At 34.7% G+C, this 20,908-nt stretch overlaps 1 protein-coding gene across 3 annotated transcripts in view; it reads left to right on the top strand.

Annotated features, from left to right (window-relative positions):
- The window catches only part of LOC149792967 (dynein axonemal heavy chain 6-like), a 246,874-nt gene that overhangs the window by 206,711 nt on the left and 19,255 nt on the right, over nt 1-20,908 (top strand). For all 3 annotated transcript variants that reach the window (XM_089966835.1, XM_089966833.1, XM_089966834.1), the window contains 9 exons: nt 2,696-2,802; nt 3,087-3,360; nt 7,198-7,374; nt 10,335-10,525; nt 11,838-11,931; nt 12,725-12,965; nt 13,717-13,817; nt 15,052-15,156; nt 20,642-20,756. In XM_089966835.1, the coding sequence (XP_089822961.1) occupies nt 2,696-2,802; nt 3,087-3,360; nt 7,198-7,374; nt 10,335-10,525; nt 11,838-11,931; nt 12,725-12,965; nt 13,717-13,817; nt 15,052-15,156; nt 20,642-20,756 (1,405 nt within the window). The remainder of the gene's footprint in view (nt 1-2,695; nt 2,803-3,086; nt 3,361-7,197; nt 7,375-10,334; nt 10,526-11,837; nt 11,932-12,724; nt 12,966-13,716; nt 13,818-15,051; nt 15,157-20,641; nt 20,757-20,908) is intronic.

Here is a 20,908-nt window from a genome sequence, read left to right as displayed (position 1 = left end):
TTTCTGTATAAACTGTACAATGAACTACTTTATTCTAACTTCTGTAAATAGAGTCACTGCAAAAAAACTAATGTAAACACTGAACTGGAAGGCATACACACAGCATGCCTTTTAAAACGAAATAAAAATGGTGGGTTTATATTTTATTTAGAAAATTTAATAAATTGATTTGACAGAATCAAATAACACATCTTGGCTGTTTTTATGAATATAAAATAATTCTTTGTTTGACTAGATTTGAATAAGAAAAGCTGAGAAACTCCAAATCTGCCAACAACATTGGGGCTACAGGATACTTTCACTGCAGCTTGTTACAAATGAATTTGAAACTATAGGTATATGGATATAGGAATTGGGAGGAGGGGGGGTTCAAAAAACTAACATTATAACAATTGGATTCACAGTCCTACAATGTAAGACACCAATCTTGAAAGTTACAATGTTGGGGTGGGTGGGAGATCCACTACACCCTGATTGTAACTGTCAGCGTCAATAATTACGATGTGGGGATGGGTTGGAAATCCGCTACACCTGATTGTAACTGTCAGCGTCAATGTCTTGCACTGTTTGACTATTGGACCCACATCACTAGAACCATTTACTGATAGTCTTAATTTCATTTGTAAGTAGCCCCAGTAGGTAGCCTAAACTGTTAAATCAACTTTAAAATAGATTTAAAGATGCAAAAATTTGCTGCTCGGATGTATGGACAATAACGATTGGCCAAGTCACAACGAACTGATGATAGCATCAAATCCAAGAGTCATTCATATGTCAGACAAAACAACATACCCTTTACTTTGAATATTGATGTTGTTGTGGGGTTTAACGCCATTTTTCAGCACACGATAGGCTTTACATGGTGGCCAGTATTAATGGTGGAGGAAGAACCCGAGAAAACCCCGGAAAGAACCACCAACCCATGAGAAGCTACTGGCAAGCTTTCTCACATACCCACATTGGCTGAATCCTAGACTCGAACCGCCGCAGACAGAGGTGAGATGGCAGTGATCCGTAACGAAGAGCGCTTTAGACCACTCGGCCACTCGGAGCCCTTTGAATATTGAACTTCTACTCAGATCACATGCTGATTTAGATAAGAGCTTAAGACCATACTGTGGATTGTTCAGAACCTTAGGTCACCTACCACTGGTAGAACTTTCTGTTTGATATTGACGTAGCTATTATGTTGCATATGGAGAATCCTCTGTTCTATAAATAGCTAGGTAGTATATGCCTCAACAAGAATTTACATGCTTAAACAGGTTCTAAAATTGATAGGAAATAGCTTTAAAATATGTAACAGTAAAAGATAATAAAATTATAATGAATTGCAATTATAATTATTATTTAATGTTTTTTTCTGAATTTATCTTGGTATAAACTGTCTGTTGCTGACTCACACAGCTTATGTAACGCCCATCAGGCATTATTTGCTGTGATTTGGTAACTGACTGTTATACCACAACAAACTCATAAAAAAACCCATTAAACTCTTAATTAAAAGTTAGTATATAGTGTATATAGGTAATTATTCCTAATAAATTGTTTATTTTTCAAGGAATTTAAATGAAAAATATATATTATTTTCAATGAATGAGCTGAAACAGAAACCTACATGTTTATGTGGCAAAAGAAATCTCACAACAAGCTAACTATTATGTCATTTTTTCTATTTATGTCATTTTAATTTTAATAGTATTTTATTTTATTGTATGCAAAGAAAAAGACTCCAGTTACAGTGTAAATATTATTTCCATATTTGTGTCTGTCCATTTCCTGGTCATTGTTCCAGACTGTATTCTTTACCGTAAGTAGATATCCCTGCAGGTTTTTTTTATGGCTGTATATGTCAACAATAGCTCCTCTGCATTCTGCTGGGTATAATTTGCAATAATTTACCCATATGTTTGGAAATGCATCACTAAAGGTAAAAAAATCTCCAAAAACTGTTCAAAGATAAAAGTCGATAGTCTGTGGAAGGAGAAGTGCTGGAGCATAAGTCTCCCATATTTTTTTTATTACTTGCAATTCGGAGAAAGCGTGTCTAGGGGTTTCAAAATCCCAAGTATGTTTTTTCGGTGAAACACCATGACATGGTATGCATGCATTGTGCTATCAATTGGTTTCTAAATGGGGTTAAAGATCTGTCAATCTATCATATATATATATATATATATATATATATATATATATATATATATATATATATATATATATATATATATGTATGTATGTAGGTATGTATGTATGTATGTATGTATATATATATATATATATATATATATATATATATATATATATATAAACTTGACTAGATGGACAACTACTCATAATTTACAGATTTTTATAGTATAGTTTTTATGCTTCATGCTATATAAATCTTGATTAAAGAGCACATATTTAAATGGATTGATTTGATGGGTCTCATCGTTGTCTGCTAAAAAGAGGTTTAACTAGAATTTTATATTTTATATTTTCAAATAAAGAAGATTGTATGTAAAATTTAAAGGTAAAATTCCCCAGAATTTATGTCAGATTTTCAGCATTAATCAAACCGATTTCTTGCATTTGTCTTGTAAGATTTCAACAAGCACAGAAAGCCACTAGTAGATTTATAATATATAATTTCACTTCTTCACCAATTTATTAACTCTGCTTGTTCAGAATGTATACAATGGTCTCTTGATTTCAGCTTTTTAATGCTACCATTGAAACGAGTGAGAAGTCGGATGACCTGCAGAAACGGCTTCAGATTTGTTTGGATGAGACTACAATGGCAATCTACAATAATGTCGCCAGGTAAAAAAAAAACATGACCAATTTAGAGCCATTTTTTCCCCAGATATATGCATAATTTTAGCAACAATTTAAAAAAAAGCCATTTGTTTTAGCCAGTAAATTTTCTAACACACTAGTTTTTTTTACCTATTTCAGAATCTGAACAGAAAGTTACTTCGCCTTAAGTTCATATCAAAATATGTTGCCATTGTTTTGCTTCTACATCATAACCTACAAAATGCAAATATTCACAACTTAAATTCAAGAAAAAGATAATTGAATTTTCTAAAATATTATATTTACAGAGGTCTGTTTGAGAAAGACAAGCTTGTATTCAGCTTCATGATGTGTGTGGAGATAATGAAACAAAATCATAAGATTGGCTTGGATGAGTGGAACTTCTTCCTTCGTGGTGCTGCTGGAATGGACAAAGAGCGGCCACCCAAACCGAATGTAAGCTGGATTGATCAGACCCTGTGGAATGCAGTGTGTGATATAAATGACACAGTTCCTGCCTTCAAAGGAATCCGAAATGATCTGATGAAAACACCATGTTGGGTTAAACTGGGAGAACAGGAGGTAACTAACTGGACAATACTATATGAATGCTTACTTTTTAAAATTTGAATGAAATACCAAATAGTTTAAGATTCTTTGGATCTCATGTGACACTTGTTGATGTTGTATAAACTAAAACTTGTTTAAAAATAGAATGAACTGATTTAAATACTTTTGGTCACCTGGCAAGAATGACACATTCCAGGTACCTTGCAAACATTAGTCGTCCTAATTTAAAATTTAGTAGCCATAGAGTGACCTAATTGAAAATTTAGTAGCCATATAGTGACCTGATTGAAAATTTAGTGGCATTTTAGCTTGCCAAGCTCTAATGATGTAGTTGTCTTAGATACTGAGAGGAGAAATCAATTCAGTGGTGGATTAATGGCACAGTGTGACAGCAAATGAATTTTATAGTTAAGGCAAATTAAAGAATATTCTAAAGAGGATAAGATTATTTTTAATAGTATACCTAACTCTATGACAAAGATATCAACAGTCACTATCTGCTTTAACCTCAGGCTACCCATTACAATTCACTATTTGGAGTTACCTAAACCATCTCTCTGCTACAATCTTACATTTGATTAACATATGGGGGAGGGGGCCCCAAGTGGCCGAGTGGTCTAAAGCGCTCTCCGTTACAGATCACTGCCATCTCACCTCTATCTGCGTGCATTCGAGTCTCCTATTTGGTCAATGTGGGTATGTGAGAAAGCTTGCCAGTAGCTTCTCGTGGGTTGGTGGTTCTTTCCAGGGTTTTCCTGGGTTCTTCCTCCACCATTAATACTGGCCTACATGTATAGCCTATCTTGTGCTGAAAAATGGCGTTAAACCATACAACAACTACAACTTATGGGGGAACTTGACTTTGACCTTCATTTTCTTCTGATAATAAATTGTATATGCATTTATGGTAGTTTGACTAACACTAATTTTACAACCAACTAGATTTTCCATGTTTGTTTCCATGTCCAAATTTTTCCAAGTCTGTACCTTTAGCAGATGTTGATAGCATAGGTCGTATATTAGACTGGTTACTTATAGGCTGTAAGCCAGAATAGGTGTAAGGATCATGAATTTATGTAGGAGCTAGCAGTCATACCATAGAAAAGAAATTTTTTGCTGTTAATTAGATTGCTTATGTACATTGCATTTAGTGTGAAACATGGTAATACTTGTTATTAGAAACTGTTGATGTCATTTTTTATTTGTCATATTAAGACTTTATCTTATGTTTTTGCTTTCTTTTTATAGCAATAGAAGTAATGGATGAATCTTTTTAAATATATTGCAATAGAAATAATGGTTGTAATCTTTTTAACTATATTGCAATAGAAATAATGGTTGTAATCTTTTTAACTATATTGCAATAGAAATAATGGTTGTAATCTTTTTAACTATATTGCAATAGAAATAATGGTTGTAATCTTTTTAACTATATTGCAATAGAAATAATGGATGTAATCTTTTTAAATATATTGCAATAGAAATAATGGTTGTAATCTTTTTAACTATATTGCAATAGAAATAATGGTTGTAATCTTTTTAACTATATTGCAATAGAAATAATGGATGTAATCTTTTTAAATATATTGCAGTAGAAATAATGGTTGTAATCTTTATAACTATATTGCAATAGAAATAATGGTTGTAATCTTTTTAACTATATTGCAATAGAAATAATGGATGTAATCTTTTTAAATATATTGCAATAGAAATAATGGTTGTAATCTTTTTAACTATATTGCAATAGAAATAATGGTTGTAATCTTTTTAACTATATTGCAGTGAACACAATGGTCACAATCTTTTCAAAATGATCTGCAAGCCTGTGTCATTTCATTGCAAGTAAAACTGTACACATTTTCAAAGTTGTACATTATCAAAAACTATGGGCAAGACTCTGCTATGGAATCTTTTCCCCCTTGCTTCTCATGAATATGCATAAGCTGCTTAACCAATTGTTGTAAATCTGAGTCAGTTTCTTAGAAGGTTGACCCAGCATGACCCCTCCTGCTGATTGGATTTTCTCTTTAATACACTTATTCATTTATAAGAGATCACTTCCATTGATGCATAACAGCTTATTTTGTTGGCTTGTTGATGACATAAATTTTTTCAACGCAGATTCATGAGAAGTAAGAAAGTCTTAGTGCAGGCATTCATAGGTGAAAAGAAAGTATAGTGAATTTTCACTCATGGCTTGCTACAGTGGGTATATCAATAAATTGATTTTGGCTTTAATCTTTTACTGAGAAAAAAATTGTTGGAGCCACATCAAAAGTTTTTGATTGAAAAAGATATTGAAGATACTTTTGATGGTAAGAACTAATTTAAAATAAGGTAAAAGTTTTCGAAATTATCAGAAATTTAAAAGTGAAAATAGAGAATTAGATAGAGATGAAAGCACATATGTGTACTAAATGCAATTCAAAATTACAGACATTGTTAACATTTGTTTTTATTCTAAATTTGGTACTGTTCTGTTTGATTTAGTTTGCCAGAAGTGTATCTTATAAACATATATCAAATTATGGGCTTTTAAAGATGAAATTAAAGTTATAGCTTCATCATCTTACTTAGTCTGTTTAATTTGATGTAATTTTGTTTATTGCCGTATTACAACTCCATTTATGAGGAATTTTTTAGCTCTTCTGATTTTTAGCCAGGGTCACAGGAAATAGGAGATATTGGCATATAATCTAATTTGTTAGTTTTTCAAATGGCCAGAATTTCAGTCTAATCTATATTCTATGCTTAAATTTTATTTCTAACTCAATTTTACCTGTTGAAAAGGGTAGAGGCATTTCAGGAACAGTGTAGTTTGTATATTTATCTTTGCATGTCTACAATGGGCCTGTGTAGATAAAAATGAGGGAAATAGGCATCCTTGTTTAATTGTAATTATAGCATTATTATTTGGTCCCCCATATAGCCTGGGAAACCCCCTGTATATGGGAACAACCTGTAAAATAAAATGGAAAGTTTTGCAGATTTCAGATTGAGTATTAATCATGAAAGGGAGAAAACTTTGTATTGCAAGTTACTCTCCCATTTACTGAACATGGGCAATAAAGTTTCAAATTTGACATTTATCCTGATTGGTTACAGTCAAAGAATTGCTGTTTTTGATTGGTCAGTTTCAAATTTGACTTTTATCCTGATTGGTTACAGACAAAGAATTGCTGTTCTTGATTGGTCAGTATTGTGAGTTGTTGTTAGTCATTTCAGTAGTGACATTGTTCAGTTGAAGTTACAATTGTTTACGGTGACTGAGGGAAACTTTTTATATGGGAACAGTTTACCAGATGTCATGGAAAAATTAAGAACAATTTAGATTGAAATGTTTATCTGATGGCCAGGTTAATTAATAGTTGCAAGAGTTTGCATCAGATTGTCAAGACAAGACACTGTCTATCACACAAGGCATGACAGATTTTGTCAAAAATGTATGATTTTTGGAAAATTCCATGTGTTTAGTTTTTGCAATTTTCAAATTTTAATGGCATAAATTTTGTAATTTACCAATTTTCTGCAGGGTTGAATTTCAGTGATTTTGAACTTGATGTTGAGAGTTGCCAAATAAAACCATGTGGAAATTTACCCCATATGTGGTAGTAGACATGCAGCTAGCTATTCATTTATTTCTCCATCTCCCATCAGCTTGGGGTCATTTTCTTTTTTATTTTATCCAAGGTTATATAGGCCTGACCTGTATGCTTTATAAGTATTGTGAAAGATTCCTTATCATCCATGAGCCAAAATATTATAGGTCAGGTTCATGGAAAAATATCTAAGGTTAGGGTCAAGTAGGTGATCTTTACTAGTGTTAATACTGACCGTATCTCATCACAGATTCATGCCAATCCTTCATCCTTGGATATTTATGGACCTGAGCCCCCTGAACCACAGCCTCCTAAAGAAGGTGAGGAAAAGCATGAAGAGGATGATGGAAAGGTCAAAGGTCACTGGGACAAGCGCCTAAACAGCTTCCAGAAACTGATGTTCATCAAAGTCTTCAAGGAAGAAAAGGTATATGTTCCTTGACTTTTGTTTTCCTTGACTTTTGTTTTCCATGACTTTTGTTTTCCTTGGCTTATGTTTTCCTTGACTTTTGTTTTCCAAGCCTTTCTGCTTGGCCATTGACTTTGTCTCAGAAGTTCTTCTGCCCAGTGATGCTGTGTTAACATCACACTATTTATCCATAGCTGGAAGACTCGTGGAGGGCAGGAGCATCTACCTTCCAATGCAAGTCTGGATGACTTGCCCATTGCCCATGAGTGAGTACTGTCTTGTGATGTCAGCCAGTCTCAACTGCTCTGGTGGCCTAGTGGTTAGAGCGTCCGCCTCGGAAGCAGAATGTCGTGGGTTCGATCCCTGGCTGAGTCATACCAAAGACTTACGAAAATGGTACTAACAGCTACCTCACTTGGCGCTCAGCATTAAGAGGTTAGTGTTAGGACTGGTCAGCCTGGTGTCAGGATAATGTGACTGGGTGGGACATCATGCTACATGTCTGCGACAATGCGCCCTGGTGCTGGACATCACTATAAACTGTCACACTGCAGACATCGTAGCAGTATGACTGAAAAGTTGTTAAAGCTATGTTAAAAATCCAAATCACACACACTCACTCAGCCAGTCTCCAGCCAGTTCATCACCATCCGTCTCAGGGCATCTCCATTTAGCATCACCATAATACAGGCATACGCCCCAACATCAGACTATGATGATGCAGATGTGGAAGACTTCTACAACCAGCTACAAGAAATTATGGATAAAACACTGAAGAAAGACATTCTGGTTGTGTAAGGTGATTGGAGTGCCAAGACAGGTGAGGATGCTTGCATGAGCTGGAAAGGAACGTGGGCGCTGCTGCAATGCAAAGACGAATGAGAGAGGACTGAGGCTCCTGGAATTCGCTAGTTACAATGACCTTATGCTAGCAAACACCTTCAGCCAGCACAGAGTATCCAGAAGATGGACATGGCACAGCCCAAGTGGAGACCATCACAGTCAGATTGACTACATCATGGTGAAGAGGCATGTACAGTCAAGTGTAAACATTGCCAAAACTAGAAGCTTTCTCGGAGCAGACATAGGAAGTGACCATGATCTGGTGATGATGACCTTCAGGCTACATCTAAAGAAGGTCAAGAAAGAGAGCCACACAAGAATAAAATTTGATCTTGAGATATTGAAGGATCCTGAAGTAGCAAAAGCATTCCAGGCAATGATTGGTGGAAAATTTGCACTGCTCACCATCCTCGATACTGACAGTACCGACATGGACACATTGATCACCACCTTCAATACAGCAACAAACAAACCAGCCAGAAAGATCCTTGGTAGACATCGCCCAGTCAAGAAGCCCTGGGTCACAGCTGAGGTCCTGAACCTGTGTGACAAGAGGAGAAACAAGGAAGTCTTAGTGCAGGCAGTCATAGTTGAAACGAAAGTATAGTGAATTTTCACTCATGGCTTACTACGGTGGGTATATCAATAAATTGATTTTGGCTTTAATCTTTTACTGAAAATTGTTGAAGCCACATCAAAAGTTTTTAACTGAAAAAGATATTGAAGATACTGTTGATGGTAAGAACTAATTTAAAATAAGGTAAAAGTTTTCGAAATTATCAGAAACTTAAAAGCACAAAACAAAATTGGGTTACCTCCTTACAGGACAAAGCTGGAGACTGTCTGACAGAAGAAAAAGATATTATAGAAAGATGGACAGAGTACTGCGCAGAACTTTACAACCACCAAGCCACAATAGATCCAGAGGTACTGAAAGTTCCTCCAGCAACTAACAACTACCACCCTATCCTACATGAAGAAGTGGAAGCCGCAGTGAGATCGCTGAGAAAGAGTAAGTCAGCAGGGGTGGGCAACATTCCAGCAGAACTGATCCAAGCTGGGGGAGAAGCAATGATTAGTGCCCTCACAAACATCTGCAACAAGATCTGGCAAAGAGGAGTATGGCCATTGCCGTGGACCCAATCACTGATCACTCCCCCCCCAAGAAAGGCAACTGTCACCAATGAAGAAATACGGCAAACGATAAGACAAGCCATTGTGACTCACGATGACCTCACAGAAAAAAAACACAAATTGCAGTGGTATGGGCATGTCTCACGATCATCAAGACTCGCCAAGACAATCCTGCAAGGCACTATACAAGGAAGAAGAAAGAGAGGCAGGCACAGAAAGAGGTGGGAAGATAACATTTGGAGTGGACAGGCTTGACATTGAGTGACTCACTGAGAAAGATGAAAAATTAAGAGGAATGGAGGAAGCTGTTTGTTCAGTCTTGTACAGTGCCCCAATGGTCTATCAGGCTGCAGGACTGATGATGATGATGATGATGAATACCATCTGATAACATTGACAGACTTTATAACATTGTGAATACCATCTGATACAGTGAAAGAATTTATAACAGTGTGAATACCATCTGATACAGTGACATGATTTATAAGCGTGAATACCATCTGATACAGTGACAGAATTTATAACAGTGTGAATACCATCTGATACAGTGACAGAATTTATAACAGTGTGAATACCATCTGATACAGTGACAGAATTTATAACAGTGTGAATACCATCTGATACAGTGACAGAATTTATAACAGTGTGAATACCATCTGATACAGTGACAGAATTTATAACAGTAACATGCAATTTGCATTGCACAAGCTGGCCAGAAGAAAATCCAAACAAAAAGAAGTTTTCTATCTTACACACCATAACAGAAAGTGAAGCAAATATTTATTCTTTACAGTAACTGTGGTGAAGGTTGCCATGTCAGCATTATGGTTTTGTGTAATAATATTTGTACAGTGTAAAGTATTTGAAAGTCATAGAATAATATATGCCTTATAATGATATGATTTGCATTTAAGACATATCACTTCCCAGTTTGTTGTGTGTATATCCCCAATTGTTGTGTGTATATCCTTAGTTGAACTATACATTGTTCCTCCTTTCAGACTGTATTTGCTGCCCAAGATTTCGTAAGAGAGAACCTTGGCCAGGCCTTTGTGGAGAGTCCCCCAGTAAGTCTACAGACCCTGTATGATGATATGAATAAAGTCACTCCACTAGTCTTTGTTCTGAGCACTGGATCTGATCCCATGGGAGCTTTCCTTAGGTTTGCTAGAGAGAGAGGATATTCAGACAGGTAAGAAAACTTTTTCCTTTCTTTCCCAAATCACACACACACACACACACACTTTACACTTTCCCACCATTGCAGTCAGGTGAAGTTACAATGACGTCCATGCATTACATCAGCTGCTTAGTGAAAAATTCTAAATTTTAATGAAAAATTATGTAGTTCATGTCAGTATGCATGGTATCAATAATTTTAACATGACTAGACTTCAGAAAGTTCAAAATTTTAACAACTTTTCCATTAACAATAATATTTGATTTGTGTACACCCACCCACCATAAAGCAGGGCACATAAAGTTACCACTACAATCCATCCATCAATCCTTTGGTTACCCATATTATTTCTGCACAGTAACTCAAGTCCTCTACCATCAAAAGTTATAAAACTTTGTGGATAGCATTCAGTTGGGTAAGGAACTACCATATTGATTGGGATGTATGTGTTTGTGTCAAAAGTCCAAGGTTAAGGTCTCTGACTAAAAGAAGAAAAATGGTTTTTACATAATAACATTAATTCTACATCATTACTATGACCAAGCATTGTGCATAGCATGCACTTCATTGGTGTGAGGAAGAAGCCTATTGATTTGGGGGTCAAAATGTCAAAGGTCAAGGCCATTGTGACTAAAACAGGAAAAATGGTTTCCACATAATGACAGTAGTTCTGTATGACAAACTTTGTGGATGGCTTGCACATGAGTATGAAAAAACCTTGTGGTTTGTTGAGTCAAATGGTCAAAGTTTTGTGATATTAGTTCGAAATTTCAGACTTTGAACAAACTTCCTGGATTGCTTGGGTTTGGAAAGAAGCCTAATGATTTTGGGGTTGAAAGATAAAGGGTCAAGGTCACTATGGCTGAGAATTCAGATAAAAAAACAATGCTTTCTACTGGATAAGTTTAGTTGAAGATGTCATACTTTGACAAAAGGTCATGGTCATTTAGACCCAGAGGTCAATAGTTTCCAGTCAGCTGTGCCCTAATAATGTTTACATAGAGGACTATTGAAAATGGAGTGAGCATTCACAGTAGTCATTGGCATTTTACTTACCATCAGTTTTTTTCTAACTTTAATTAGCATCTGCAGTTTTTATTCAAAATAAGATTCCTTCTTTTGTGTTTCTTTTATCTAAAATAATGTTGTCATCTTTGTTAAGGTTAGAGGGCAACCTCTATAGTAAACCTTCTGTGAAAATAAGCTTTCAACTGCTACAAAGTTTTTGACTCAAAAAACAAGTGTCCAAAGTATGTTTAATAATTTTTTTAGAATTAAATGTTGTGAAAATGTCATAATTTACAGCTTGCTTGTTCTTTTACAGAATCTTGTCAATTTCACTTGGCCAAGGTCAGGGTCCAGTTGCAGAAAAATTAATACATACTGCAGTCAAATCAGGAGACTGGGTCTTCCTTCAGGTAGGTTGTTACATTTGATAGATACTATACTATACTGTGGTGAGTTCCATTACATTAGTTGCTCCATGTAACCTCTCAGTCTGTCTTGATTGAGAGAGAGAGTATGATCATGTTTTATATGATGTTTTCAAAATGGTGACCAGATGACAAAGAAGATTTTTAATCCTGCATGCAGAAGATGTTTGGGGTGGTGGTCCAATTTGATAAGTTACTTTTAAAATGTAGATATCTGAGATGACTTCCCTGTCTCATTTTCAACCTTAATGTACTAAACAGTTTTCTGATTGGATCACCATTGTTGCACAGTCTTCTATTGTTTATTGACTTTTGTTTATCTTACTGTTTTGGGACCCTGGATGACCATGTGAGAAAGCTGGCTAGTAGCTTCCTGTGGGTCAGTTGTTCTTTAACCCACAAACCAACCAACCATCTTATAGTTTTTTAAATAGGATTGCATATATCAAACAATTTGTTGATGTTTATGTATTCCTGTTTATCAGAGATAAATATGCAGTGTATATTTTTTTACCTCATAGCAAAATATTGGTACTTAAAATATGAAATAAAACCTGCCGTCATATAAATAAGTTAAATTTTGAAAGACTTTTACATGCATAATGTTATTTATAATGTTATATTGATTGACTTGACTTTTCTGTATTCCCATGTTGAGAATTAGCATTGGGAAGCTGTATTTCTGTATGAAGCGAATAAAAAGTAATTTAAACTAAAGCTTTTGTTTGCCAAAAAGCAAGAAAAATCTGATAACTAAACTTTTCAAAATGTTCTTCAGAACTGCCACCTGGCTGCCTCCTGGATGTTGGCCATGGAGAACCTCGTGAAGAGCCTTGCTGAAAAACCTGATGAAATTAACGATGAGTACCGTCTCTTCCTGAGCTCTATGCCAGCAAAACACTTCCCTGTCAGCGTGTTACAGAACAGTGTCAAGGTCACTAACGAGCCACCAAAAGGACTAAGAGCCAATATCCGCCGAGCTTTTACAGACCTAACATCAAACTTTTTTGAGGAGCATGGTAAGGCAGTTTTTGCTGTATCACTAGCAATAATGAATCCTAAAGTGTTTAGGAGCAATCAGATTTCAATCAGATTGTGAATCATTGGAAAAACAATGTGAAACCCGTGCTTTGCAGCTTTATAATTATCAGCTAAGTCATGATTCTTGCTTAATATTATCTCATTATAGTTTATAAAATAATCAGCATATAATGTTTGATTTAAGTTTTCACTGAAATATTTAGATACTTTAAGCATGGTTTGTGTGAGGAAGGGGTTACCTGTATCTCTGTTTCATGTATTCTCTCACTTTGAAGCAAACCTTAGGAACAATATCTTGGACATCACAGTGTCAGCAATGAATGTTATTGAAGCTAATTGACAGTTGTGAAATGAATTAAATTTCAACATGTCTTTGGGTTCCACTCCAATATTTATATTTTCATCTAAAACTTGAGGTTCTCATGAATTATTGAAAAAATACAGTTGTCAAAACTTAAAAACATATATAAGGCAGAATCATTTCCAAAGTTAAAAGTGTCTCAGAGGGAGGTAACTCTACACTGATAGTATGAGAAAATTGATAATAGAAAGGTTGTTTGAACTAATGTTTGCTGTATTCATCAAAATAACAGACAACTTAATGTGTCCTATATGTTTTCAGTACATTGAATCTGTTGTTTTCAGTACATTGAATCTGTTGTTTTCTATATTGATTAGAATAATAGACATCAAAAGTTCATCAACTTAAAATGTCCTATCTGTTTTCAGTACTTGGATTAGACTGGAAGAGAATGATATTTGGCCTCTGTCTTTTCCATGCCATTATCCAGGAGAGGAAGAAGTTTGGTCCTTTGGGATGGAACATCAAGGTTAGCATTCACATTATTTTGTCAGTCTGCATACATGCCAGTATTTCTTTGAAGGAAAAATCCAGGGTTAAGAACATTAAAAACATGGCTTCATGTGCATATTTGGGGAAAGAGCATTTAAAATAATTTGGTATAAAACATTAAAAGGTTCAATTAATTTCTTTGGGGACACATTTAGCCCAGAAGCATGACTTTATTTTATGTAAACTGTTCAATATATACGATTTCAAAATGCCAATTTTTGAAGCAAGAATCCCAAGTTGAGTGCAGATGTCAAGAAGTTATGGGCTGAAGCTAGAATCTTGAGTGATATATCCAGAAAGTGTGTGCTGAAGCTAGAATCCTAAGTTTAGTGTTAATATCTAGATGGTAGGGATGAATCCATAGCATTGGCAAGTAAGTTTGAATAATTCTGCTAATTTTTGCATGGAGGATTAATTTGCAAATGAACAGGCTATTGTCAACGTATCTTGTCAACATTGTCAACAAGCTATTGTCAACATATGTCAGCATTGTCAACTAGCTATTGTCAACATATCATGTCAACATTGTCAACAAGCTATTGTCAACACATCATTCACAAATTCTATTAAAAAATAGGTAAGGCGTTAAGTTAAATTGTACAAAATATGTTTAAAAAAATCGTATGCGCTAGGTAAAAGAAACAGATTAATTATTATTGTGCTGAATACCTCTTATCTTTAGGGGCATTACATTTAAAATTACCAGGGATGGATGATGGGCCAGTTAATTTTTTTTTCTATTTTAGCCATGTAAATACTATTTTTTCTATCCTTGATAAAGATTTTAAAACTGATGTTCTATCCTCCTGTGTACATTACAATAACATATTACAATAACATACCCAAGGTTATACAGTATAATAATTTCTTTGCATGCTTGTTAAAATTCAGACTTTATCAATCAGATTGTAATTGGTTTTATTAAATATCAGTCATAGATGGGGGTGAGGGGACTGAATGATGCATTGGCAGTATGCTTGCTTGCTATTTACTCTGCCATCGTCTGTGGGATCTTAAGAGGCAGCATATGTAAAATTAGTGTTTGCCCATCTGAGATTGGTGGCTTCCTCTGGGTTTTCAGTCATGTTCATTTCAGTGGTCACTGCTTGTCAACACTTGGGTCATCAAGAGTACTTTTAATACAGAGTACTTTGTCATTTACTGTGCAATCAACCCAAAATAAATAAAGTTTGAATTTTGGTCTTTTTCAGTATGAGTTTAATGACAGTGACAGAGAGTGTGCCCTTTTGAATTTGCAAATGTTCTGTGCGGAAGGAACTATACCATGGGATGCTCTGGTCTACATCACAGGAGAGGTATATTTCAAAATCTATATCTCTTGCAGAGTTTTGTTCTGTGTCTAATTATGCCTGGGCTATTTACATCTCTAAATGGGGTCACAAGAATTTGTCTTGCGCCACTAATTTTTCTTTTCAATTGTGTTAGTGGTTGCATGCAGATTAAATAACAAATGTGCCCTAAAATCATGCTTTAAATATGCATTATTTCTTGAATAGCACAATGCAGTATTATTTTCTACACAGAGTGAGAATAAATCAGAATGATAATAAATTACACCTTTGTTATTGATGACACAGTTATGAATTGTAATTTATTTTCTAATATAAATAATTTATCATTGTTTTAATTTCTTTTGGATAATGAAATATTGGTAAATTTGTCATACTTGTCAGATATGAGCATTACAAAAATCATGACATTGTAATGATTTTGTATTCATTTTAGAATTTTTTCACATTAGATTTTGACTGACTTTCTGCAAATTCAGAACTGACTGGTCCATGGTCATAGTTTTGTTCAGAATCTGCTGATATTTGGACGATTGTGCTAGAAGATCTTGATGACTTAGGGCTGAAAAAATTTAGCCGTACACGGTTTCCTTCTCCATTACAATGGATTAGAGATCCTGCATAAAAATTATCCATTATACTGGTCATTTTGTCACACTTCAATTGCATGGTATTTTGATAAGGTTCTAACTGATATATATATTCTTTGTGTCACATTCAAGTATCAAGAGGAATTTTGGAGTTTTTATGCTCCACCATGCCACAATACTATTTATTGCTTTACTGGTCATAGACTAGAAGAGTTGATGGGATGGCCTGTTGTCATAAGATGTTGTCATTATGTTTCCTAAACTACATGGTCCATCATAATATGCTGTCACTACTTTTCCTCAACCACATGGTCCATCATACTATGCTGTCACTACTTTTCCTCAACCACATGGTCCATCATACTATGCTGTCACTACTTTTCCTCAACCACATGGTCCATCATACTATGCTGTCACTACTTTTCCTCAACCACATGGTCCATCATACTATGCTGTCACTACCTTTCCTCAACCACATGGTCCATCATACTATGCTGTCACCACCTTTCCTCAACCACATGGTCCATCATACTATGCTGTCACTACTTTTCCTCAACCACATGGTCCATCATAAGGTGGCGCTCTACAGTTTCATATTTTGCATAGGGTTAGGATTTTAAAGAAAAAGAATTTCCCTGGCTTTCATTACTGGTTATACTGGCTATTTAAAAAAGACCTTGTATATCTTAGGTATAATTCAAAGAACCTTTAATTCCCTTTATTTTTGGCATGATTGATGGGTGTACTATGGGTTATAGAGTATACAGCTTGGCCTTATTTCAGATGCGCACCTTTCAAAAAAGTGCTAGCTCTACTTGGTCATTTTCACTTCCTGAACTTCAGAGGTAAATTGTATAAAAAAGAACTGATAACTTTTTTTACATTTTATATATTTGGTAATTCATTCATTGCACTTTCAGAAGCTGGTATTGTCTAGTCTGGCAAAATTCATTTTCCCTATTTTAATAACTGCTATGTATAGTGTACTTTAGACTAATTCAGGCTGACTTTTTAACACAAGTGAGCAGTCATTTTAGTTAGCAGTGTGCTTAAATCATGTAAAATTTCCAAAAGTACAATATTCAAAGAAATATCATCCACATTACATTAATGTAGCATAGAGGTATGCCAACATTCTCTCCATTGTGCATGTTTTAAATGCAAACTACTTCACCTTACATACGTCACTGTCTCAAAAGTACATATTAACTGGTGAGCGCCCCCTAATATGTTATCACTACTTTTCCTCAACCACATGGTCCATCATAATATGATGTCACTACTTTTCCTCAACCACATGGTCCAGCATACTATGCTGTCACTACTTTTCCTCAACCACATGATCCATCATACTATGCTGTCACTACTTTTCCTCAACCACATGGTCCATCATACTATGCTGTCACTACTTTTCCTCAACCACATGGTCCATCATACTATGCTGTCAATACTTTTCCTCAACCACATGGTCCAGCATAATATGCTGTCACTACATTTCCTCAACCACATGGTCCATCATACTATGCTGAAACTACTTTTCCTCAACCACATGGTCCATTATACTATGCTGTCACTACTTTTCCTCAACCACATGGTCCATCATACTATGCTGTCACTACTTTTCCTCAACCACATGGTCCATCATAATATGCTGTCACTACTTTTCCTAAACTACTTGGAGGATTGCCATAAAACTTTACACACACACACACACAAATTCATCCTAAGAGCTGGTTGGTCCTAAATGGTCCTGTTCAACATCCAATATTGCTCTCATAGTACCATTTTGAAAATCTTGTTATCACCAGTTCTCTTGAATGGGTGGTCATATCAACATGAGTCTTTCAATAAAAATGTCTCATTATATTTAATAGTTTGTCGTAAATGAAAATGGTGCTAATCTGACTATGGCTGCCATGGTGGGTAACTTCAAAATCATATTAATACTACTACTTCTGATTACAAAGTCATATTGACATGGAGATATCAGCCACAAACTTTTTATGGCATCTAGTCGGTCCTACATAAAGATTAGCTCAGTATAACATCCAATATAGGCACAATAGTGGCCATCTAGAATGTTGTTTCTACTTCTTTAGAATGGATTGCCAAATTGATATTTAGTTTTGACAACAACACTTCTTACGTTGTCTTCTTTGTGAGTGGTATTAGATGTTGTATGGCTGCTATGAAAATCTTGTATTGCTACTACTCCTGAATAACATAGGGGTTTCTCTAAAAGACTTCTAATGATGCCTTGTTGGTCCTAAATGAAAATGGTATTGATCTTGGACAATCTGAAAATCCTGTTATTGCTCATTATTATCAGAGGTGTTTAAACACTTGGCAGTTAAAAGCAGAAGGCGTATCTTGGATTACAGGAAATTCTTTTTAGTAGCAGAGTGTCAGTCCCCTCAATGGACTCTTGTACTAAATGGCCAATCGCATTTTATTGCACAGTGTGTTCTTGATTGAAAGTTATATTTTCCTTTTGTTCCTTTATTGTGACACTTGTATTTCAGGTAATCCAAAGTGCTCTTTTCCTTTCATTTTTGTGTTAAGTCACTTTAACAAAAATCATGCAAAATTAGGAAACAGAAATGGATATAAAATAACCCCTTTGAATGATGAAAACTTTACCAACAATAACATAAGGCAAATTTGTACTAGGAAATTCAGAGTTGAAGTTTGCATCCCACTATTACAATCATTAGCAGATGCCTATTTCACTGGTACAGTCATTAGCAAATGCCTTTTTCACAGGTACAATCATTAGCGGACACCTATTTCAAAGGTACAATCATTAGCAGATGCCTATTTCACAGGTACATTCATTAGCAGACACATATTTCAAAAGTACCATCATTAGCATCCACATATTTCACAGGTACAATCATTAGGAGACACCAATTTCAAAGGTTAAATTATTAGCATGCACATATTTCACAGATACAATCATTAGCAGACACCTATTTCACAGGTATAATTGATGAAATGAACTTTCTTGACAACCCCAGAGACCATTCAAGGGTTCTTATTGTGATGTTGGTATATCATGTGTCATGACACTGTGGTCTTAAACTAAGTAACATAAAGTGAAACCAACTAGCTTATTAAATTTAACAATAAATTTTGTCCACTACATTATGATGTGAAAATTTTAGAGGAACTTGAATATGGTGAATTAAATCAAATATAAACCTCACAAGTCCAAGAAGTTGAGAATGTTCAAAATTAATGTACCAGTAGTCTTGAATGTGCTAATTTACTAATAGTCTTGATGTATCACAATGATATAATCAGTAATGTCTTTGAATGAATTCACAATTACCCCAGAGTGGTGTTTTTTTCTCAAAAGGTCAATGTGCATTTTGTAATTGAAGGAATAATTTATATAAGAAAAAAAACAGTAAATAATTCCAAAGACTAAACTTAAAACAGAAATGAATAATTGTTTACCTTATCCAATAGGGACTAATTTTATTTCATCTAAGACAATAAAATGCCCATGATGTGGGCAATTTTGAATGGAAAATTCCATCAAATTGTAAACAATTTAACTTCTAGAACATTCTAGGTTTATGATTAAGGGTAGGTCTTGAACTCAAATTGAAGTAAATGACTTTAAAAAAATGATTAATGACTGTGTAGATGCATGAGAATTAGTTACTAGGTTGTCATGTCAGTGTGTCTGCTACACACAAGTGCATATAACACCGATTGAATAACATTGTTTTTGCAGGCAAGGCGATGGGTGCCGTTTACCTGTGGACCTGGGTTTAAATCTTCGTAGAGTACAAATTAAAAATTCTCTTACCTGTATGATAGTATTATTTGTATTAATATTTATATATATACAAAGACAACTGTCCTTTTAGATTTAACCACATTATGGTTCATTCTAATTATATTAATATCAATACATGGATTTCTGATTTTGTTCTTTTCTTTCAGTCAAACATAGACTATGTTATTAAAATATTTGGACTAATAATATCTTAACATAGTCTGTGTTCATGCTTTTAATTGTAACATTTCTGCCCTTTCCTTGAGTGTTTTATCCAGGATGAAGATGTTTCAAGTGGTATGCCTAAACAAGTGATTATTAGATGGTTGTGTTACCAGTTTTAAAGACTTTTTGACCGAGAAGATGGAAGTATTTTCAATTTGATGTCAGATTAATTGAAACTTGAATAATGCTTTTGTTAATTTACCCCTGCAGAATAATGCAGTAATGTATATTTACTGCTATTGTGTTGTTATTCAGTAATAGAATTATATTTACTGCTATTGTGTTGTTATTCAGTAATAGAATTATATTTACTGTTATTGTGTTGTTATTCAGTAATAGAATTATATTTACTGCTATTGTGTTGTTATTCAGTAATATAATTATATTTACTGCTATTGTGTTGTTATTCAGTAATAGAATTATATTTACTGCTATTGTGTTGGTTTAATGGGTCCCCTGATAGTAAAATTCTGGATGGAACACTGTAACAAGTTGCTTATCCAAGACAACAAGTTTGAGTTTGATGTTGGGTTTTCACTTTAGATAATTTACATTGGGTTTTGATTTTAGCAAATTGATATTGAGTTTTCATTTTAACCAATCAAACATAACATCACAAATATATTATTCTTTTTGATTGTTTGACATGAAATATCAAGCTCAAACTCAGGCTTGAACATTTTATGATTTCCTACTTGTTCAACAGTCTTTTCCACACATCACCACCTGGGTTTTCAAGGAACACCAAATACCACAGTCTGGGTTGTCAAGGCACACTGCATGCAACCACCATGGGTGTTTAGAGTACTGGAGATTAATTTGTGGAACTTTTGGTACAGTTACATTACAATAAATACAATTTTAGAATTGTGATTACCTTGAATTTTAGATCACATATGGCGGTCGTGTAACAGATTCTCTTGATCAGAGATGCCTGCGGACAGTTCTAAAGACGTTCTTCAGTCCACCAACACTAAAGCCAGGCTATAAATATTCTCAATCAGGTACAGACAGTTTTCATAGTCATTGTTGTTCTTATCTTTGAAGTTATCTTCAGCCAGGCTATGTCGTCCAGATGAAAATAATTCCAGGAATATAATTGACCAAGTTAATAAATTGTTTACCTCTTTCAAATTTGCCATAATTGATGTACATG

This window comes from Sinohyriopsis cumingii, chromosome 8 (genome assembly GCF_028554795.1).
Source record: "Sinohyriopsis cumingii isolate HCF-2022 chromosome 8, ASM2855479v2, whole genome shotgun sequence".
NCBI classification, from domain to species: Eukaryota; Metazoa; Mollusca; class Bivalvia; order Unionida; family Unionidae; genus Sinohyriopsis; species Sinohyriopsis cumingii.
Note: the sequence above shows the minus strand (reverse complement) of the source record. Positions and strands in the feature narration are given on the sequence as shown.